Source organism: Podarcis gaigeae (assembly GCF_964106915.1).
Source record: "Podarcis gaigeae genome assembly, chromosome: 10".
NCBI lineage: Eukaryota > Metazoa > Chordata > Lepidosauria > Squamata > Lacertidae > Podarcis > Podarcis gaigeae.
Genome location: NC_139686.1, coordinates 43,657,380 through 43,681,877, shown reverse-complemented (window position 1 = coordinate 43,681,877; position 24,498 = coordinate 43,657,380). Strand labels below are relative to the sequence as shown.

The 24,498-nt window shown below is 41.7% G+C and overlaps 1 protein-coding gene across 1 annotated transcript in view; it reads left to right on the top strand.

Moving 5' to 3' along the window:
* The window catches only part of TPH2 (tryptophan hydroxylase 2), a 63,208-nt gene extending 44,031 nt beyond the window's left edge, over window positions 1-19,177 (top strand). The window contains exons 9-11 of the mRNA XM_083699557.1: window positions 15,011-15,106; window positions 17,325-17,458; window positions 17,572-19,177. Of these exons, the coding sequence (XP_083555683.1) occupies window positions 15,011-15,106; window positions 17,325-17,458; window positions 17,572-17,746 (405 nt within the window). The 3' untranslated portion in view covers window positions 17,747-19,177. The remainder of the gene's footprint in view (window positions 1-15,010; window positions 15,107-17,324; window positions 17,459-17,571) is intronic.
* Window positions 19,178-24,498: the final 5,321 nt, after the last annotated feature.

Sequence of the window (24,498 nt, the reverse complement as noted above, 5' to 3'; positions counted from 1 at the left end):
GGGGAGTGGCCAGGGCAAGGGACCCCCAGGGCCATGATGACTAAATGTAATGTATGAAACTCAATAGCAGTTTCTGACCAATTAATGATTTGTTTTCTAAATAAATGTACCTCTCTGTTTCCCCATGATATCGATTCTACCAAGATACCGAATAGATCCTTTTGTCCACAAGATTTATTTGTTTGTTTCTGAGAGTTTACAGTACTCCATTAACTTGCCCAATGTGGTACATACAAACACTCCTCATCCTACTTTCAACGTTGCCTCAACAGGACTTCTTGACACTCAAATGTTGGACTTTTCATTGTCACTAATGAAAATACTGGTCATATTAATGATCTCCTCCTAACCTCAAAAAACATTTTTGACTGTCTGCTTTTCATAATTGAGATGACCACTGATGATAGACCAGGTGCAAACTTTGTCATGAAAATCTTATCTTTGCTTTTTATTTTGTTTGTTCAGCTCCTTTATAACATGTTTACAGATTCTGACATGTAACTCAATGGTGAGTCACCACTCAAATCTGTATTTATGGCACATTATTTCAGGCATACATTTGCTGTTGAAAAACATCCCAGCAGATTTTAAATTCTCTTTGAAAAAAATGTTTTGTATTAGAGGTGTCAGTCTGGCGGATTTTCTTAATAGCGTAATTAGAAGGTGCATTTAAAAAGATCCATCCTCTCTTCTCCTCACAACCCACAAGTTACTCTGTTGATGTATTGTTCAGGTTCAAATCAGGAAACTTATATCTTGATCCAGAAGCCTTCCAGTTTTTACAGCCAATCACAAACAGACCCTTCCCCAGCAAAAAAATCTCTTACCTGACTGAGAAAAGCTGTCCACTGGCAATCGTGCACACCCCAGAACAGCAGCCACCAATCATGGCAGTGATAGCCAATCAACAGCAGTGTTTGCTGCAGAAGCCAATCACCAACCCAATTAGAGAAGCAGCAGCCAATCCAAAGCAGCCCTTCTAGCAGCCAACAATTGTCGCTGACAAGCTCCTGCTTGCTGCTGCAGCCAGTCACCCGTCCACCCCATTCACTATCCTTGTATAGGATGAGGCACGTTTTTGAACATAATTTTAGAGTAAAAAAACCTCATCTTATACACGGAAAAGTACGGTATATGGTTTACCATCTTTCAGAGCAAAGCCCTCTCCAGGCTGCATAAAACATATAGCAGGAGCATGCATATAACAGGAACAGCATACTTCCAGATGATTTACAATGCAGTAGAATTCACTTGCAGTTCTTCCAATCCAGATAAAATATCTTCCATTGAGCCATCCATTCCACTGCATCTATCCACAAAGCTGTTGCCAGCACTTACCCTTCGTCTACTCAGGGCTCACCTCCCTCCTTGAATTGTCAGATGCCTTACTTAGTCCATGAAATTTTGTTTGAACGATGGAAAAAATGTGTTCTAGAAGAATAATGTCTCAACCATGATACAATATATATTAGAAACGTAATTGTTTAAACAAAGTGAAACCATTTTAATTAACCTGCAATTAATTAAAACAGGGTTAGATGAATGTTACCATTATAAACACACACCCTGATACTTGCAACTTTGTTGGACAGTGTCCTAGAACTTATCATTAAAATGTGTACCTTACCAATTTAATTAAAATGAGCAATTGCTATATTGTTTTTGTTGGAGGCATCATGTTTTATTTTTAATATGTGTGTGTATTTGTAGAAACAGGGCCATAAGATGCAGCTCAAACAACTGACAAGGTGGTTTTTCCTTGTTAGCAGCTAAATTAGGTCTCATGAGATCACCCAAATGAACTCACTATTCATGACCCGGTGTCAGGTGACACATTCAGCAGATTCTGAAATCCTCTTGACATTGTTCCCCTGGGCGTAACTTCCTAAGCAGCAACATGAATATGGCTATTATGTTTTGTGTATACTACCACAATGGCTGTGAAGGCAAGGTTCCACACATTAACGCCTTGTTTTTCTTTTGGGTTTTATATGCAAAGCTCTAGTTATTTCTGAGCACATCTGCTTCCTAACTGTGAAACTTAAACTTCTAGGTGGTATCAACTTTACTGTAGAATCTGAATGCCCATGAAATTTTACCTTTTTTATTTCTTGTATGTGCCTTCCTTCATTTTATAACCTGCCCACATGCCTATTACATGGGGGCATATTGATATCTGTATTAGTCCAGAAGGGATTAACAAAATATAGCTAATGCTAATGGAGTTGCCCTATTGATGAATTTAAAAAGCTTGATCCTAACATGGAGTTGCATCTTGATAATGCTCATATGTTGCATGAGAAGGGCTGCAGCATCTAGCTTTGCCCTTGTAGCAAGAGACTAAAACAGTGACACCCCCCCCCCCGAATATTCTCACACTTTGGTCCTTGTCAGTGGTAGCTGCTGAGTAGGGCAGGGAAGCATATAACACTTGATGACAACCTGTCCCATGGTGACATCTTATATGTTATATTTCCATATTGATGCCAGCTAGAGTGGGTAATAGGTAAAGGTAAAGGGACCCCTGATGATTAGGTCCAGTCGCGAATGACTCTGGGGTTGCAGCGCTCATCTTGCTCTATAGGCCAAGGGAGCCATCATACAGCTTCCGGGTCATGTGGCTAGCATGACTAAGCTGCTTCTGGCAAACCAGAGCAGCACACGGAAACGCCATTTACCTTCCCGCCAGAGCGGTACCTATTTATCTACTTGCACTTTGACGTGCTTTCGAACTGCTAGGTTGGCAGGAGCAGGGACAAAGCAACGGGAGCTCACCCCGTCGCGGGGATTTGAACCGCCGACCTTCTGATAGGCAAGCCTTAGGCTCTGTGGTTTATATATGTAATGCAAATTGAAGAACGGGGGGGGGGGGCACAATTCTGGCTCCTAATGTATTCATTTCGGTTTACTTTGCGTGGGGTATTGTTGTTGTCCTCGCAAAGGAAAGATGGCAGCTTGTATTTTTAACAACCGAGAGAGCACAACAAAGCCCTCCAAAGTCAGTTGAATGATTCTTACCCCTGCCCTGCAAAAGGGAAGTGATGTTTCAATAATTTTATGGAAAGCAGAATCCCCCAGTGAAGGGCGTGGGAGGACAAGGATGATGCATGTTTACCCTGCTTTTATTTTGTAGCTTGGCATTCAGAGGATCCCTTCTTTAGGAGCCCCGGAAAGAATGTCAAAAGGCTGATTCTGCTTCCCTTGAGATAAGTGTGAACTATTTTCGACAGCCAAAACTAGAGCAACAGCTTGAAGAAGCAGCGACTTAAGCTACTCAAGAGAACTTTGAATATAAATGAATGTGACACACTTTTTAATGTCAATTGGAAGGGGAGTTGTTTTCACAGCATATTGTTCTTGCTTTGGAATGCCAGGATAAATTAATGACATTAAATTCCAAATCTTTGAACCTGACGGAGATAAAGAAACAAATGGTTAGGGAATGAAAACAGGACTTACAAAAGCTTTCAAATATCTGCACTGGGGTGGTCTGGCCCAGGAAAGCCAGATACATCGTTTTGTGACTGGATTCCCCTCCCGCCACCCATCAAATGCGAAGCTGCATTGTTGAGTGGCTTGAGTGAGGAGGAAATGTGTGTGTAACTCATTCTCTTGCCAGGTATTATCTACTCAAAAGCACCTGCCAACTGCTATTTTCTCTAGGTTGTTTTTTTAAACAAATGTTTTCTCCTGCACCAGTGGTGGGGCACTTTTGAGCTGACACGCAAATGGTTAAACACCCCCCCTCCTTCTCGTCACTCCCACTATAGGTTTCCCGCTAAACCCCAAACTACTTATAGTTGTTTTGCCTTAAAAAAAGAAAAGCATTGGAGAAATAAAAAATAAATAAATACCACACAGCAGATGTAATGTGCTGGCCCTCAGAAGTGGCTATTACTAGATTATACTGAGAAAAGTATACTTGTGCTTCAAGACCTTATACAGATTTAAAGAGAGTGGGGTACAGCAAGCTTAAATAGCCTGTCACCACTCCTCCCCATTGGGCAAAATCATCCTCAGGCCATCACATTCTCCTCTAGGGAGATACCACCTCTCCTCTTCTTCCAGGGGAGGAGGGGGGTGGCTACTTTGTCTCTCCAAAATGGTGGGAACGGCATTATACTGAGTCAGAGAGTGTTGTGAATTCTTCGCGGCGCTTTAGCAGAAATGCTCAGAGTTCCAGGTTCTTCAGTGCAGTATATTTATTGTGAGCTCTATATACAAATACGTACAGGCTATCGTACATGAGCAGTTCGTACAGTCAAACAGAGTACCTGGCTGCACCTTAAGGCAAATAGGAAGACCTCTAACACTCTCTCTCTGACCACACTCTTCTATACCACCACCTTACTGCTGGACAGGTTTCCCTTTTAAACCAATGACAGCCAATCAACTGACAGCACATTACTGCTGAGTCATTCTTACCCAGCACCTCCATAGAAAGTATTGCAGGCTGATTGCATCAGCTAGTTGCATCAGCTAGCAAACTCAAGCCTGCAGACTTACTATCTCACACAGCATTCTGTGTATCCCGACAGAGAGCAGGTCCAGCTAGCTCCTGGGTTTTAGACAAGGGACATTCTCACCTGGAGATGCCAGGGGCTGAATCTGGGGACTTTGGCATACTAAACAGATGCTCTACCACTGAGCTACAGCCCTTCCCTTGTTAAAAGGGCTGGTTTAAACAGCATGCTCAAAGTCATCGAGGTTGAGGGAAATGACTGTTTGGCCACGGTGAATGGAGAGTTGTATCCACTGCGTTGCGATTTTGCATCCTTTCAGAGGCTGAATGATCTTTATCTTGTAATAAGGAACATTATTGACATTACACAGTGTTTGTTTGTTTGTTTGTTTGTTTGTTTGTGAAAAGAAGGTTGTACCAAGGGGCAGGCAGAAGATTGATCTGGGCTTTACTGGAAGATCTCTGGCAGGTTTGCAGTACATCCATGAGGGTTTCTGACACTGAACAAAATGGCTTCCCCCCACCTACAATTCTAGTCCAAAAGGTTTCTATTCCAAATTAAGTTGCTGAAAGGAAGAAAGCTAGCGAAGTGTGGGCTTCTGTGTGAAGGAACTGTGCACTCAGTTCAGTTCTGGTACTGGAAACAAATTCATAATGTGCCCAGAGGCACCCTGTTGTTTAATTTGAAGTAGAGTTTGTGGTTTGTTTCTTTAAGAGGCATGTCTCTAGTATGTAATAGAAACTCCTCTCTCCTCTCTGGCTGTTGCTCCCTCCATAGCTGAGTGGGAATTCTTTGGAACTTGGAGCTGTACCTATGTAGCAAGTCCTAACTGCTATGCTGTTCTGTTGTCCATAAAGAAATGCTGCTGAACCTCTCCAGCTTCCTAGCATTAGGGCAGCCTCATTGCAAGGTTTCTTCACATGGTGAGTACCCTTTCCCAAAGCCATGTGATACTACACACTTGGGAATCATCCTCCAAATTATATAATATATATTTTGATTGTTTAAAAGTTGCAGAAGCTATCCCAAACAGGCACCGGTCATTCCTAACAGAAGTTGCACTGGAAGATTGCCCGAGAAATGATGTTAGGCATTGGGCTGAACTTTAGCTGAGGCACTACAAATACTTGTGCAGCAATAGATAATGCCAATATATAAGTTTTAGCTACCTGGAGGAAATTCTGCTGAAGAAGGATAATGGAAGCTCTATAGTCTTTTCCCTTTCCTATTATTTTACCAAGTCTTGCTATAAAAATAACTTTAAATAAAGATCAAAATATGTTTGAATGATTACCCTCTCCCACTTCTGCCACAATACAAAAAACAAAGCAAAAACAACTCACTCCATTTCTACCAAATACAAAGTCCACTGACAGTGTCTGTCTATCCCAATTATTCATTTTTAAATATGGTTCATTTCATACCAGAGTCCCTTCGCTCTTCTGTGACACTGTGAAGTTAGTTGGAAGCACAATTAAAGCAGGGGTTCCACAGGAAACTTTTAATTAATGGAGGCTGGGATCCAACAGCCACAGTTGAGGGTGAGGCTGAGATCAAAGGATGCATGGCCTCTTTCTTATGCTTTCCTCACTGAGCTGCCTTCCAAGGCTGGGCTCAGTCTAGCCTTGCAAAGCGGCTCAGGGTTGGTGTTGCTCTGGTGGCATTGGTGGTGAGGGCTGGGCTGGCACACGGCAGACTCCGTTTGCCCTCCACAGCCCGTGCCCTGCCTCCCCGGTGCACAAGTGCCCAAGGCAGCATGAGCACACGCAACACCACTGCCAAAGACTCCATGAGAATGTGGCCTGTGAGTTGATCGTATGTCCTAGTTGCGTCAACAGAATTATATGGACAATTTTTATTCTGTTCATGTTACTGTTTCCAGTGTGTTTATCTTTTATTTTTTTTCTTCCTTTATAATTTCCTTTCAAGAATTTTAATTACTTTTGCATAATGAGAGTTTGGAAAGTTCTGCTGAGAGTTACACTTGACTCTAAAATAGATTATAGATAAAAAAAGGTATGTCCATAGAAAAATCCACATGCTTCAATGTCAGTGTGAAAAGTAATCATTCTGGCTTTGCTTATCTAAGAATGTAAGAAGGCATACCTCCCGACGTCCCATTCCATAATGATAATTTTACTATTTATACCTCACACATCTTACTGTGTAACCTCAACCATTCTGGGCAGCTTCCAACATACATAAAAACATAATTAAACATTAAAAAACTTCCTTATACAGGATTGCCTTCGGATGGTCTGGGGGTCGGATAACTCCATACCCTCCAACATTTCTCCAATGAAAATAGGGGCACCCTAAGGAAAAGTGGGACATTCCGGGATCAAATCAGAAACCAGGATGGCTTCTCTAAATCAGGGACATCCCTAGAAAATAGGGACACTTGGAGGGTCTGAGAAGAAGCTGCTGGAGCAGGCTTGTGGCCTATTTAGTCCAGTGTTCTCACAGTAGCCAACTGAACGCCTGTATTATAAAATACAAGAAAGCAACGCCACACTTGCTCAGTGTTCTGTTTTTTTGGGTTTTTTTATATACAAATGAACTCTTCCAAAGTGTGTGTTAGCAAAAGCCCTGTGCAAAGTTGAGGGAGAATGGAGAGAAATGCAGTGCTGTTATGAAAAGAGTTGTGTTTGGGGAATCACGAAAGAAGCCTAAACACCTTTTACGGTAGTAATTTGCAGAAAATGGTTGAACAAAAGAATGTTATGAAAACATGCTCTATTTCATTTGTTTTATTTAGAAACCAAGTTTGTGTTTTAAGTGATTTTATTTACAAGTGAATTTTGTCAAGTTCTGATTACAGTGGTACCTCAGTTTACAAACTTAATCCGCTCTGGAAGTCCGTTCTTAAACCAAAGCATTCTTAAACCAAGGCATGCTTTCCCATAGCAGCGGGGGAATCAATTTACAAATGGAACACACTCAACAGGAAGCGAAACATGTTCTCATTCCCAGGCAAAGTTCTCAAACCAAAACACCTACTTCTGGGTTTGCAGTGTTCTTAATCCAAGTTGTTCATAAACTAAGCTGTTCTTAAACCAAGGTACCACTGTAGTTCACTCTGTTAATGAATGACTATTATTCAGGATTACTCCTGGATGTATATGAGATACAGAGTGAGTGAGTGAGTGAGTGAGTGAGTGAGTAAGAGAGAGACAGACAAAGAGAGAGAGAGACTGGGCACATTTTTCAGATTTAAATATTTCACAACCTATGGCATATTGATTAGTTTCCTCCACAATATGATATTATGGAAATTTTCTCTTCATGATTATGCAAACCACCAAAATACCCATAATTAATTTAACACTTCCAGATTTTTACTGCAATCCACATGCCTTTCAATATGCAAATACTAGAGGCATTTAAGATTCTAATGTGAAAAGCAATGATTAAACCACTGCCACATGCATTCCTGCTAGCCATGTTAGGTAAAATTGAGGACTGCCTCTAATGTTATGTTGAAAATACACGGTTGTACCCTTGGGAGAGGCAGTCATATTTATGACAATGTAATGTCTGACTGATAATAGAATAGATTGTAGATAATAGTAGAGTAGATTGCAGAGTAACTCTGGAGGTCTTGTGTGTCCTCTCCAAAAGAAGTGTGCATTATTGTTCAAGCATGACATTGCCACAGACGTTTAGGAATATGAGACACTTGAGAATAATCTTTTGTAAGTAATGTTTAAAGGCACTGGTAAATGCATTGGAAGAAAGTAAACATTAGAAAACTATGGTGGCTGATTTTCAAAAAGTAGCAGTAGCATACTGCTCAAGAGAGTTTTTTAGCACTCCTACACATTTTCAGCTTTAGTTTGTCAATGTAGACTGCCACTTAAGCTCAAACAGTGTGTGCTTCATGAACTATTTCATCCATGGCTCTGTAAAATGTCATGAGATTCTGGACAATTTATATCCGTTTTGCTACTATTTTCCTTTAGGAAAAGGTTTTCTTTATGTTAAGATGGTAATTCCAGCCACAAAGATGTGCATATTATAATATTTTGTAAGCAGTTAATTAGTTATTGCAGCCAACAGATCTTTGGACCATGTCTTGGCACTATTAATACCATAGGTATCAACATTATATTTATTGTAATTTGGAACTGATTTAGAATATATTGTATAGAAGAGATAAGCAAAGTTTCTACTCATTTGAAGGGAATGTTGTTTGCAGGGAACAGCATATCCTTTTGCTATTAAGCTGCAGTCACATTGGGACTGGGCTAAGCAACACCTCTACTCAATGATAACAGAATTAACTCGTGAGTTACAAACTGAATGATCCTTCCTGTTGCAGTTCCCACAGTATCCAGTTGCTGATGGGAGACTCTTTGATCCAATGGAGCGATCTGTCAGTGGAACAGGGTTCACGAAGACCTTTAGTGAGTGAGCCTCCCTCCTACACTATGCCCACCTGCTCTGGAGGTGATGGGGGAAGGAGTTGCTAAAGATTCCCGCACTCCTCCTTTCACTAACAGAAGGCTCTGCTGGATCAAAGAGCTTTCCATCAGAGGGTGGGACACCAATTGGATAACCCCACAAATCTTAACTACCATACATCTGAACATATATGTTTCTATTTGCTTTATTGCATACTTTCGATTTTTTTTGTGTGTGCCACAAATTTTTATTTGCTTACACATGTATTTTACATGCTTTTTCTTATGACCTATGGTCAAGACAGTGAAACTTCTTTTCTCTCAGTAGTACCAGTTAATTTTAGCTTCAGCTACAACTTTGACCCCCCCCCCAAAAAAACCCCTGCTGTTGTACTGGTGCCAACCCATTTCACTTACTTCAGCAATGAATGTAGCATGAATAGTGTTTCTAGCCCTCTCTTGTGCTGTGTGCTTCTAGTTCAGAAGTGACACAGACAAGACTCCCTATGAGAAGAGAGGGTGATGCTGTGGAGATATAGAAGTGGAGGCCAAGGATACATGAAAGGTCAAGGTAAGCTTCCCTCTTCTGTTTAGGATAGGAGGGAACACAATTCTGCTAGAGCTAGGGATCTGGCAATGCCAGCAACTGAATTGCTACTGTTTCTTAGTGCTTTAAAATTACGGGTATTTTGTATCTTTAGATGAGTGGTACATTGTGTCCAGTTCTTGTCCTCTTCCACCAAAAGTTACACCATTGATATCAGTGGGTCAATTTCTAGAATATATGCTTAGCATAGATACTAAATCAATGAATGATCTGAGAAGCTCCTATGCTGTTATGAAGGTTTGTGGATTTCTGTCGTACACACTCATCTTTGAAATAATCACCTTCATATATACAGTACCTCAGAAGTCAAATGGAATCAGTTCCGGAAGTCCGTTTGACTTCGAAAATGTTCAGAAACCAAGGTGTGGCTTTTAATTGGCTGCAGGGAGCTCCTGCAGCCAACTGGAAGCTGCGTCAGACGTTTGGGTTCCAAACAACATTAGCAAACTGGAACACTCACTTTTGGGTTTGTGGCATTCGGGAGCCAAAACATTTGACTAGCAAGACATTTGGGATCCAAGGTACGACGGTATATATATTTTTAATAATGATCTGTAGCCCCAAAATGCTGCTTCAAGTAAATGCCTTCCAGCCTCTATCAAATAAATGCATAGTAGAGTAAGAAACTTTGTTTCCTTTTATCAGGTGAGCTTCTCCTGGCCCAGCGTGTTGCATTGATCATTTCCACAGGAGGCCCCAATTTAATGGCTCGACAGAATAAACTCCCTGCCGATTGTGCATTTCTAGGGCTTCCTCTGGTTCCTACTGACATTAATGGGGCAATTTCCACTGGCCCATATTCAAGAGACATTTGAAGGTGTAAATATGCCTTCATGCATGAGGAAGCATCACTTATGCTCCTGTTTAGGTGAATTTGGGCAAAGGCCCTTGACTTCAGTTAAAGGAACAGGGATGAGCATTTGTAAAAGCATTTTTTTTCTGATGAGATAGGATAGGTGCATCTGCTGTTATCTCAGTTACTGAAACTATTAAATTTAATAGGAACTGTACAAGCTGTACACCTGATGTGTTTGTGCACTTTTGATGGACAGGGAGCCAGTATTTCAGAATACCTTTGTATGTTGAAAGGCATCTAAATTGAGAATCACTATTTATTTCTCTACTACATTGTTTTAGTAGCTGTGGAAGGAAGCAATAAATATAACCAAAGAAAGGAGAATCTCAGATAATTGAATTGGTTTGAGGAATGCTTTTAATTACTCCCTTTTAATTTAAGAATACTTAAAAAAAAACTTTAAAAGGCTTAGCAGAGAATAACTCAGTACATTTTAAAGAAATTAAAGAAAGCAGAGTGAAGCCTGATGGGAGCCTACTCTTATTTAAAATGTGAATCCTCTATTTTTAGTTTATCTTTTCTTAATTAGAATGGATTTATTGCCAGAATAGTTCTCCAAAGCAGTGAAATCAACAGAATATTCTGCAAAGGTTAAAATAATTGTATTAAGGACTAATGATCTGAAGATGGCAGCATTGGGCGAGATACTTCATTCTCTATCCTAACAAAATCAGAATCTACCATAGATGCTGCATGCAGGAAATAAATTACATTTGCAGTAGCTTTTTCTTATTATTCATATGAAGGGTTGTTCTAAATATACGGTATTGATAAAAATTAGAACTTGGCAGATACAAATTACATTTTACCATCTGGACATTTTATCTTTAGTTTATCTATCTATATATATTCTCAAAACTCAGGCTTTTCAAAGACTGTTATCCCTTATAAAATGAAAATGAGTTATTTTGGCATGTATATACGGTGATGGAATACATCCCTTTTAAAACACTAATTCCACTAGTTCTCTGTTATCAGCAACCTTACGCATAAGCATAAGTGAATTAAATTCTAGAGCATCTTTGGCAGACAGGTAAATAATACCCCATTTCTACAAATGAATAGATGTGACAAGAAGATTACAAACTATTCCACACAATGGCTTGGATCTTAACTAGGCATCCACAAAGAGAAGGGCTTCTGCTGTTCACGAGGAGAACTGAGATCACTAGGATCCTGCTAACAGAACTGGGGGAGGTATTTGCCAATTCTCTTTCCTCCTGGCCCCTGCGCTGCCTCATTTGTTGTTCCAGAGGGTCCCCCAACTCTCCAGAGAAGATTTTCAAAGGGCAGAAGAGGTGGAAGGGGAAACTGATGGAAGTTGCTTCCATTGCTGGGAGCATACTAATGCTAGATGAAGCCTAGGTAGGACCCATGCCAATGTTATTTCTAGATCCTTTATAATCTATAAAATGAGGGAGGGGGCTAGTCAAAATGAATGGAGGAGAAAATGCTGTCACCTACCTTAGTTACCTTGGCTGCTGGCATTAAACCTGAGATGGCTTAGATCAGGAGTAGTCAACATCTTGCATTCCAGATGTTCTTGAACTGCAGTTCCCATTATTCTTGGCCATTGGTTTTGCTGTTGTGTATTGTCATTGTACAGCATCTAGAGGGCTCAACACTGGCTATTCCTGGCTTAGATTGCATTCTCTCTGCAACAGAAATAGTGACATCAGATAGAACAGGAATTAACACCATGACTATACAACCATGTATCCATCTCCAGAAATATGCCGTTATTCATTAGCCTGTGCTAATTTGTTTGTCTGACTGTCTTCATAGATGACTTAATCACATAGAGTCAAAACACACTCTCCCTGTACTTCCAGATGCTAAGATGAGTGCAATGGCCATTGTCCCCCATGAGAACCACTCCCTTTCATTTTTAAATTTATTTTTGGCCAAGCACATACAAGCTGAATTTGCACCAGTTAAAGGAGTGTAAATTGTGAGTCAACTGTATTCAGAGTAATATGAGTAATTCATATATCTTGAAAACCACAGGAGATAAAGGCCATGATCTATGGAGAATGTGGAACTAGCTATGTGGGCCTGAGGGACTTTTTAGATTTGTTTTCCTCAAACAGCAGCTCCTGATGCCTTGTGGCAAACTGATGGAAGCATTTTAAAAAGCACTTTCTGATATGCAGTGGAAGTCAGCTGTTCCATGAAAAGTCCATTATTCCACTTGGCTAGTGCAAGCCCCATATGTGCGCTTTAAACAGCTTTTGGGATCCCTGCCAACAGTGAATCACATGGAGAAGGTGGTTAAAATCAACAGCAAAGCAGCCTTGCAACCTTGTGTTTCTTCCTAACGTACTGCAGAAACACCACCTGGTGGTAATCATACTATACTATCAGGCTAACTTTCAGATTATGTGCTGCTCGACCATTCTGTTAAATAAGCTGGTGCTGATTCAGGCTTTCGGGTTTTCAAGAATACCTACACATTCGTCTTGACTAATATTACAAATTCAAACCTGCAGGTTCTTTCACAACTCTCCTACAGAAGGTCTTTTTGCATCTCATTTTTCACACAGGTAAACAACAACAACAACAACTTATTATTTATACCCCGCCCATGTGCCTGGGTTTCCCCAGCCACTCTGGGCATCTTCCAACAAAAGATTAAAAGTACATTAAAACATCAGTCATTAAAAACTTCCCTAATCAGGTCTGCCTTTAGATGCCTTCTAAAAGTCAGATAGTTGTTTATTTCCTTGACATCTGATGGGAGGGCATTCCAAAGGGCAGGTGCCACTACCGAGAAGGCCCTCTGTCTGGTTCCCTGTAACATCGCTTCTTGCAGTGAGGGAACTGCCAGAAGGCCCTTGGAGCTGGACCTCAGTGTCCAGGTTGAATAATGGGGGTGGAGACGCTCCTTCAGGTATACAGGACTGAGGCCGTTTAGAGCTTTAAAGATCAGCACCAACACTATGAATTGTGCTCGGAAACATACTGGGAGCCAATGTAGGTCTTTCAATACTTGATTATTTCCATGGCTGCAGGGCTTATTTCAGGCGGAACTCACCGGAACTGAGTCCTGGCACCTCTTTGCTGCATTCTGCCACCTCTGTAGTGTTGCCGTGCTGTTTCCCTGCTTGGTGCTTGGGGCAGCATGACAGAGGTGGCAGGCATCACGGTGTTTTTTTGGGTGCTCCTCCTCCAAAAAGCTCAACCAGTTCTGCCACCTCTTTTTCTGGAAAAAAAATCCCTGGATGGTTGCAGTAATGCCATCAACAACTAATGCAGTAGGAAAGGGTGAGTGGGAAGGAATGGAAGCATTTTCAGAGCAGGGTGTACCAGGCTAAGCGATGCCCCCTCCTGGCATGGGCAAGTGACTGAAGTGATCTTGAGGCCTTCAGGTGTTTCTATTGTTTATTGTTTGTCACTCCATAGAAGAACTCTGAGAAGGAGGAAAAGAATCAAGCAGAGGCTCGACACTCCTTTCCGTTTAGGGGGTTCCTATTTCCTGCTAGCAGTAAAAGCTTAACTTTGCAGAATTTTTGCATTGTTGAATTAAAAGCTAAAGGTTGCAGATATGTTAATAAAGCTAAATGTGCTCCATAGGGACACAGGTGGCGCTGTGGTCCAAATAAACCACAGAGCCTAGGGCTTGCCGATCAAAAGGTTGGTGGTTCAAATCCCTGCAACAGGGTGAGCTCCCATTGCTCGGTCCCTGCTCCTGCCAACCTAGCAGTTTGAAAGCACGCCAAAAAAGTGCAAGTAGCTTAATAGGTACCACTCCGGCGGGAAGGTAAAACAGCTGGCCACATGACCTGGAAAAACTGTCTGCGGAGCGGACAAACGTCAGCTTCCTCGGCCTGTAAAGCGAGATGAGCTCCACAACCCCAGAGTCGTGTTTGTGACTCCCTTCACCTTTACCTTTAAATGTGTTCCATAAGGTGGCTATGCAGTAAGAAGGTAGCACAACTGAGTTCAGTGAAGCTTACTCCCAGGCAACTTTGTATAGGATTGCAGCCATGCCACTTGGCTGATCAGGGATGTGAACCTGGGACTCCTCAGCTAAACTTCAGCATTGTAGCCAGCCACTACTCGACCATTTGCAGCTTCCTAGTCTATGGCTGTCAGTTGATTCTAATAACTGGGTATTACACCATGTACTGCTGCTGTTTTGGATGTGTGTGTGCATTAATATTATATATATATATGGATCAATACAGCTGCCTGCATTTTGGATTCTTTCTTGGTAGCATTTCATGATATGCCTGCATTTCAAAACTGTATATAAGTGTATGTATACGTATATATAACCTGTGCCTTTTTTGTTGATTTTGTGTGTATGTGGGCGAAGATGGTTTGGAATAATTTAACATATTCAAGCAAACACTTCATACTTACTGGCTGCTACAAAGGTGCAAGTCTACTGCCTCAACCATGGGTGCTTCTTTCCATGAATCATGCTGATTCTAATGGCGACACTTCTTAAACAGATTTAGGACGGAGCCGGAGGAAATAAATCGGAGCTTCCCTGATTTTGCCCTTTGTGGGAAAATTACATTTAAAGTACTGAAATGTGTATGTCCTTGATTGAACTTATTTAAAAAACATGAAATTCTGAAGTAGTGGTGTATGCAAGCGAAAGCCCTGATGACATGCTTTCTTTGAACTTGTGCACACATCCAGACTCAGGGGCATCTATTTCTCTTTCTTACAGTGCTATTTTTTCACTATTGAATTTGGCCTTTGTAAGCAAGATGGGCAACTCCGGGCTTACGGAGCAGGGCTTCTATCTTCCATTGGAGAACTCAAGGTAGGAATGTAAACAATAAATATACATAAGCCTGCATTATTTATGGCTAGTAACCAGCTCTCTGCTGCATAAAGATACATATTTCTTGTATAATTCGAGGCTGATTGCATTTACCTATTTCTAAACGGCCCTGGTAACCGTTAGTACGTGTGTTTTGGAGGGCTTGAAAAACGCATTTCAAAAAGGTGCCCAATTCCAAATAAAGCATGCATTCCTTTTCCACAAGTGCATGGATTTGAAAGAAACAGAGTGGCAAAATGCAGATGGACAGTGCAGTTCTAACCTCCAAGCAAAGCCATTGGAGAGTGTTGGAATGAGGCAGAAATACCTTCTTCCAGGCTCTACCAGAAGCAGGGTTCTTCCAACATGTGGGCTTTTGCCAAAAGCACACTGAAATGATACTGGTAAAAGACATAAACTTGAGGCCGGGGATATATTTTGGGGGCTCTTGATCTTTAAAAACTCCTTCCATTTGTGTAAACAATCTATAACATTACATCGGTCTAAACTTAATTTCAAAATAATTCTGTTGATGTTGTAAAACATTTCTGGCAATCTGAAAACACGCCATCCGAAAATGCCTGTTGCCATAGGCAACCTTCCAATATTTAAGTGTGTCTTTTCCAGAAGGTTTGTTTTCTCAAGCAGAATTTAAAAAAACCCCACAATTAAGAAACCTACAGTGTAGTGAGGCTAGCAACTTGCAGCGTGGTTTAACAATCAATCTCTCTTCACATGTAACTCTGAGAGTTGTAGCTCTGTGAGGGGTATTGGGAATACCCTCTAAGCGTCCCGATTTTTCAGGGACAGTCCTGGAATTACAAAAACCGTCCCAGTTTCGGATTTGATCCTGGAATGTCTCTATTCCTCCTGCCAGTGCTGCTGCTATTTTTACCAATATATTCATTTCAACACACACTTTCTGCTAATATAAGCATTTTTATAAACATTATCGGTTGGAGACCTGCATTGCAAAATCTGGGTATGTATGAATTGCAAACGGATAACTGTGTTGTTTGCATATTGTTCTAGAAAGTGTGAATTTAATAGATTCACCTTTAAATTAGAGCTGAGTTGAATTTCTATCCCATCTGCATCTCCACATGTTTCGAACAACATGTCTGGAGAGGAACAAGTGTGGGAATGTCTGATTCAAAGTGTGTCTGCCTTTGATATTGAACACTTAAAAACATATATATACAGGCAACCCCTGATCTGCATCGGGGTTGTGTTCTAGGTCATTTCACATGACGACAGAGAATGTATAAGCCTGTTATGCCACGCTTTTGGCTAGCTTACAGTTTATCGTATTGTCTGAACCAATGAAAGTTATTGTGCTTTGTTTCAAACAAGCCAATTTCAAACCATAGTTTCCAAATCTGGCCTCTTTAAAGTCATCATAGTTAAATGTCAGACACTATTCTGGCCCTGCTGACTCTGGTGAAGCCACGCAGAGGAGCATCTGGGATCAGACTGTGGGGACCCTGAAAGAGGCTGGGCCTGTTCATGCTCCGCTAAACTATAGTTTAATATGGTGTCCAAACACAGCAAGTTCATTTCTCTTTCTTATCACAAGGATGCTGTTCAATTGCTCTTTTGGAAATACATGCATGTCTTCCTTTGCTTCCTGTTATCACTATAATCTATCTGTTTGCCTAGTCCTTCCCTAGCAGTATTTGCGTGAAAGGGTAATAATGTCTTCTATCAACATACAATTTTAAAAAAATTATCAACTGTTCACCATATATCTATTTCACTTGTAGACCGAAATGCATTTTCAAGATACGATATTGACTGTCACACAAATGGCATAAGTTGTGTGAATAACATCGTAAGATTAAATTTTACTTGTAAAATGGGCAAACATTTATTGCCTGGAGAAGCTGGTAATTTGTGCTACCCCAGTAATTCTGCTTGAAATATTTATTGATAACTGTCTCTTCAAGGTTGATGATTTAAGCCGCTTATGCATATGGGGCAGAGATAGCTCTTAGTTGTTTTCGATTATGTCATCATTTGGGGGAAAGGCTCTTACAGCAACTAACAATTTTTTGAATAAAAATTGATTCATCCTATTGATGATTAAAGACCACTCTACATAAAATGGGTGAGACTAGCAACTGTGTTTGAGAGCATACTATGCTATAAAAGCTGGGTGTACAGAAACACTTGAGCATTCTGTAATATAATTTAACAGATGATGTCGTGTGTTTTGCAGCACGCTCTGTCTGATAAAGCCAATGTGAAAACATTTGATCCAAAGACAACCTGCTTGCAAGAATGCCTTATCACGACTTTCCAGGAAGCTTACTTTGTCTCTGAAAGTTTTGAAGAAGCCAAAGAAAAAATGAGGCAAGTTCTCTCACTTGACCCTTAAAAACAACCCCCAAATCTAATTTTCTCTTATCTGAAGGCACAGAAATAGGAGTTAATTTTCTTTCTTTTCTTTTTTTTTAAACTTTCAGGGACTTTGCAAAATCAATCAACCGTCCCTTTTCAGTATATTTCAACCCATACACCCAAAGCATTGAAATTCTGAAAGACACCAGAAGTATTGAAAACGTTGTCCAGGATCTTCGGAGTGACCTGAACACAGTGTGTGACGCTTTAAGCAAAATGAACAGATACTTGGGAATATGAGTTATCCAGTGTTGTGGGATTTGGAGTGTAGCTACCTTAACACCATTATACGATGCGATGTCTGTTCCTTCTCTGTTGCATGACCGTTACACTTCCTTAGTGTGTGATATTATCCGACTGTAGCTTCAGATATGCCAGTGCTAACACGCAGATCTGCAAGGAAGTGGAACATGTATCCTTTGCTTATTTGTTTAAATGTTTAGCTTGCCACGCAGCTTTTAAAAAGCTCCCAGGGCAGCTTACAAGCACATAAAATGAATACACTTCAATAAAAAGCAAATACGTCAATAAAAATGCACATATTAAAGACAAAAAAAGCATCCATCATCATCATCATCAAGCAATAGCAGCTGTAAACAAAATTACAATAAGAACTGCATTTTAAAAAAAGTTTATGTTCTCTGATACTAAATGGTTCTCACTAGCCTAGCAGACAGATCTGATGACTTCAGTTGAGGGGATTGTACCATAAATGTGACACCACAACAAAAAAGGCACTGTCCCTTGTACCAGCCACCTTGATCTCAGGCAACGCTGGCCCAAGCATGCCTCAAAATGGCACTCCGCTTCCCTCCAGCGAGGAAGGGACGAGTGAAGATCAGGAACAGGGGGCAAAGGAGAGAAAGATTGACACTGGGATCTGCTGCCTTTGTGGATCTGCCGCCTGAGATGATCACCTCCCCTAGCCTCATGGGTGGGCCGGCCCTGTACTTAAAGCAGGGCCAGAATGGGGAAGTTCATGCAGAGAGTACCTGGGAATCAACCTATTTAAAGATCTAAAAGTTTGGTCCAACACTTCAAATTGTGTCCTGAAACAAACTGGGAGTTAGTGTGATTCTTTCCACATAGGCATAATGTGCCACCGAGCGATCCAAAACCTTGGCAAGTAGAAGCACGGTGGGGGACATTGGCAGATGCACTACAGCACCCAGTGCTCTGCCACCTTCTGAACCAGTTGATGTTTCTGGAAAGTTCTTAAAAGTAGCGCCATGCACAGTACATTACAACAGTTCCAGTTTTGAGGTTACCAAGAAATCTATGGCCACGTCACTCTCCTCTAGAACTGGTTGCACAGATGAAGCTGCTGAAATGAACTTGGGTCTCTGGGAGCACAATAAGGTCCAGGAGACTGTCTAAGAATATACTTCCTTGATATAAGCCTGCAAAGCCCTGATATAGCCAGAAGTTCAGACGTGTTTATCAGCTGGTTTACACACGTTCGCTCATTCATCACTTTGCTACTTCAGCTTTGAGTGTTGATTTGCATGTCTGACCCAAATGAACACCTCATCATGAGCTCAACCACAATGCTTTACAGTGCAGCCCTCATTTTCAGCCGTGGGTCATTGAGTGTTGAGTAATAAAGTGATGTACAGAGATATGCGAGGCCACCCTTAACACCATGCATAAATGTGGTATTGAAAAACCTGACTTGGAATTGATTTTGTTTTCTTTATGACGTGGTGGTTGTTTTTTGTTTTAAAGGAAAATGTAACAAATGTCTCCTCTTTTTTGTTAGCAATGCACATTCCCCCTCTTCCCTCACATTTTCACAACCACTGGGTTCCCACCAGAACTTGAGCAGCAAAGAACTGCAATCTTTTTTGTTTTCCATGTTCAGTGGAGACATATTTCTTGCTTGGCTGGTGATGACTGTTTCTGTCCCTGCGCCTTTAGATTCAACTGTGGTTTATGTGACATGGTGAAGAACATAATATGTCTCTGTTAAATGGCCTTTGTTTTTTGTTTTTTTAAATAATTTTTATTAAGATTTTCCAAATCAAAACAAATTAAATCCAATTTATACACTTCTTCCAATAACCAGGACTTCCCCCTCCCCCCCTCTTGTGTTCCACATCTTCTAAATAAACAATTAAATTCAACAAGTTCTTATCCCCAAATTACACTCATCGTCAATAACCCAGTTTTTTCAAATTCCCATCCCCTAAGATCTGTCTTCCCTTCCACGAGTTCCCCCTTTTCAGATATAGTGCAGATGAAAAGAAAATACAAAGAAAAAGAAAAAATAATTTTACAGCCTTTGGATTCCAAATTTCCCTCCCCTCTTTCCCTGTTGCGTTCCTTATATCCCTCCAATTCTAATATCTTCCTGGTGTTCCCACATTTCACTAAACCCATATCTCTCTGATTCTTTACCAGTCATCTTTAATCACAAGTGTCCAATCTTAGAAGTAGTCTATCTCAAAAAGGGGCTCATTTCTTCTATCCAGATTTTTGTATCCAGGAGTAAAAACTCCAATTTTATTTCCATAAGCTTGTCAAATCTGGATATCCCAAATGTCCCCACAACCAGTTCTGTCCAGTTCTTGTTGTTTCCTTATTCTTGTCGGTCACTCTCCTCCTTTTTGTTTCCCTGTTCTCCCGCAGAAAGGTTCTTTTTCCAAAAGCTTCTAATTCCTCTGCAGAGGCTTGTTATTCAGGAGCAAAACATTACGTCATGTCCCTTTCATTTTCCAACAGATAAATCCATTGTTTCTTGTAGTATGTAGACCTCTGTAGACAAAATAATGTTCCATTTCTGCAGTTTCCCAGGAGGTTGAAAGTTCTGTTCAACTGTTCAAGTTTCCTAGCAAAAACACATGCAATATCCCTCAGCTCCTCTAGATGGATTACAGTAACTGAGTTCCCTTCCAGATCACATCCACCAGTCCAAATAGCTTGTTAATCCTTATTTGAAACAATTTGTATCCGATTTATATCCAAATGTAACTGGCAAAGTCCTCAAAACACCGTCTCTATTTTGTTCTTCCGTTTTGACAGCTCTTTGACAGCTGTCAAAACCTCCATTACTCTTCTCCAGGTATTCTCGCAGATCGCTCCAGGGGTTCCGGGGGGGGGGGGGGTTGCTTTTTAATGCAAATTCTCCTTTTCTCCTCCAGCTCAAACTTATAATTCTCCCTCGCGAAGTTGTTAGTTCATCAAGATAGGGTTACAATCGATCTTAGTTGTCAAGTCCTTTGTTTTGTCTTTTCTACAATAAAGGGGGGGCTGACTTCCTTTTTCCACCTCCCCCGTTCGCATCAAATTTTAAAAATTTATCCCTCTTTTTAATCCATAGTCCAATTACTCACGGGTTTTTCTTTTGGATCCAAATTTTCAATAGAAGAAGCTAGCGCTCTCCACCGAATGGCATGCGGCTTCGCTCAGCAGGGGAAGCGGCGGACTCAAAGCACCCCCCCCCAGGCGCCCGTTCCTTAGCCTTTAAAAAGGCTCTTTCGCGGGCCGGGGAGGGGCGCAAAGGTGCCAGCCGAGTCACCATGTCCATGGGGCTCCGTGCCCATGGCTTTTGAGGGTCCCCGCGTCGCCGGCGCGGTAGAACCCAACCCCTGCCGAGCCGGCTCCCTCCGGAGCACGGAGGGAGCCCGCCATTCGGCGATGGCGCCAACCCGGAAGTCTGTTCTGTTAAATGGCCTTTGGGGTATAATATACATAATGGACAGTTATTTCCAAACATTGAAGCACCTTTTCATTTTGTGTGTGTAGCCCTGTTCCACTTGCATATCATACAGAAATCCCTAATTTATAGATCCCACCAAATAGGAAAAAGATGCACAACATCATTCTTCATATATTTTTCTTGAAAGATGGCACATAAGAAATTAAAGGCTGCAATCTTTTGAACTCAGCAAGCTTGCTTCAGAGTAAATATGCACTTAGTCAGTTATCTCTGCAATTCTTAACTAATTGTTATATGAAAAGAATTATTATAATGCATCAATCGATAGTAGTAACGCCTTAGTAGGATGTTTAATCAGGCACAATTTTTCTCAACTAAATAGGAGATATCTAGTTGCTTGTTTGAAAATTCTTCTTAAATCATAGCCTAAATCGAGAGATATAATTTATGATAACTCTGTGTGTCCATGAGTATGATTAGCTATAAAGAAAGCATCTGTCTTTCACAGGGGGCAGCTATGACTACAAACAGCTTTTTTTTTTTTTTAAAAAAAGGAAATCTTAATTTGGCCGTTCACCCAGGTGCTCACAGGAAACTAGACTGGCTTAATTAGATTTTAACACTTGCTGGATCCACGGATTAGAGAGGTCTGGCACCTAGTTTAACACCCCAAGCCTTGATTAAATTCTAACACTTGCTAGATTCAGGGATTATAGGAAACTGGCACCCACAAACTCATGATACATCTTAAAGTCCATCCCTGGCATCTGCTGGTGGGGTTGGAAATACTCTAGTCCAAAACCTCAGAAACCTGTGGCCAATCAGTGTAGGCCATACTGGTGCCCTCCAAATGTTCTGGGCTACAGTCATTCAGTGTCATGAACTGGCAGGATACAGGGGAGGTGGGAGAGGAGGAGGAGAATCCCAGCGCCAGGTATAGGACTGGGGCAACTAGGGCAAGCAGAGGAATGGGGAAGGAAGTACTCGCGGGGTGATGCAGGATGGCAAGGGAATGGGGGGTCAGTGCACAGGAACCGGAACAGCAGGACCCAGAGCCAGAGGGGCCCCTGTCTCCACAAACACCGTGGGCTCTAGGAGGCAGAGGGAGGAGCGAGAGGGGCGCTCTAGGAGGCTGAGGCAGGCAAGGGCCCACAGCCCAGCTCCCTAGCTGGCCAGGTGGAGATTGCTAGCTTTGGGAGGAGGTGTGTGATTCCTCAGCTGAAGTAGACTGAGGACAGGTGAGGCTCACATGGCTCATCAAGCACAGATGCTGCAATCAGCATGCAAAGTGCAAAGGGGAAGCAGAGCTGAGGTGCTGTGTCTGCTCAACTGCCCATGTTGGTGGACCTTGGCAAGGATGCTCCTAGACCTCTATGGGACTGTGCTTTGGGTTTGACTCTGGGCTGTATTCTGACTGCTGGACTTCATATTTGGCCTACTTGGATTGACCCTGTACTGTGTTTCCTGACCTTTGGACCTTGGACTTTGCTTGTGTGGATTGATCCTCAGAGTTTGAACTTCAGACTTGATGCCAGGTAGGTCAGGGGTTCAAGACATTCAGGCATGATGGGAGTTGTACTCAAAAGCATCTGGAGGGCAGCATGGCTGACATAGGCAATACTGAGCTAGATGGAACAGTTGCCTGACTCAGTCTAAGGCTGGAATAGCCAAACTAGCTTCTTAGTGAGGTGATGGGGAATTAAGGGGCTTGGTGTGAGGTGGTGAATAGGTGGACAAACAAAGCTAGAATTTGGAGTAGAGAGTTGCAGTGATGTAGGCCAGATGTGAACCAACAAGCTGGAAGAATGCAGAGAGACAGAATAATGATGTCTGTTTGAATCCAAGGCTGTGACTATGGGAAAAATAAAATGCTTTGGGGGTGTTGATGTTGGGAACCCCTCCACTGTAGGCTCAGGTTTTATATATGTATAAGTAAGCCATATATCATAAAGACACCACTGTCTCTGCTGTGCCTCATTCCAAAAGGAAACATGGCCTGGATCCCCTGGAATCTCATATCGTTTGGAGACTGGGGTGTCGGGCAGCACTGTTTTAGTCCTCACACCAGGAGCAGCCACTGAAAAGGAGCAAGCGAGCTTTGGCCAGAGGTTTTGCGGATTTTGTTGTGTGTCACGCTTAAAGAGCACCTAACAACTCTCTTGTAGCTCTTCACCAGGAAATTGCAGGTTATCGAGATTTACTTCAGTGGCTCTCAAAACCTCTATGACAGAAATAATAGGATTTACTTGACTTCATCAGGTAATCAAACACAAAAGAATAATGACCGTAAAGCAACCTACCTCCACTCTGAAAACAACTAGGGTCAAGCTGTCCTTGATGCTTTCTCCTCTTTTAAAAAGTAGTTGTGAGGAAGAAGCTGGCAGGCTGGCTGCTTGCTCATGAGTAGCCTCAGTACTAATTATATAGATGGGCTCTGGTGAAGTAGGGTAGAGGTTGATGAGAGGCTATAAGCCTTCAGACTCCTCCCTGAAAGGTTATACAGTGGTACCTCGGGTTACATATGCTTCAGGTTACAGACTCCGCTAACCCAGAAATAGTACCTCAGATTAAGAACTTTGCTTCAGGATGAGAAGAGAAATCGTGCTCCGGTGGCGCAGCAGCACGAGGAGGCCCCATTAGCTAAAGTGGTGCTTCAGGTTAAGAACAGTTTCAGGTTAAGAACGGACCTCCAGAATGAATTAAGTACTTAACCCGAGGTACCACTGTAAGCCTCAGAGGGAGTACTAAAAGGAAGGAAGGTTGCCTCCAGAGAGCCAGGGTTGAATGCTAACACAAGTGCACTCTTGCTCATCTCTGCCCCAAATATGCTTGGGTGGGACAGCATGCAGAAAGAACAGCATGCAGAGAGAGGGAAAACTATTCCATCTGGCAAGTGGAAATGCTTGCAATGATGCAACTATCCTCATAACACAGTGTTGAATTCCACCCTCAGTATTTTGCAGCAGGGATTCAATTGCCCAGGTCTGCACCATTAAAGATAAATGAAAGTGCTCTGTTGTGGTGGTGCAACAAATCCGCTTACAAAAATCAACACCCCCCTGGAGGATTTTGCAGTTAGGAAACTAATGGGGAGATGCATGGAGAAGTGTGGGATGGATGAATGATTAATGGGCAGATGTATGACTACCACACAAGCGGATTAGGATGAATTCAGGGTAAATGTTCATTGTCATATAATCCTCTCACAAGCAAATCAGAAAAAAAAATCTCAATGAAGACAGGACATAGTATAACCTCTGTGTATGCCGTGTGCAAGCAAATTGGGATGGATTCACAAGAAACAGATTGTCTGGAGGAATCCAGAAGCTGCTGC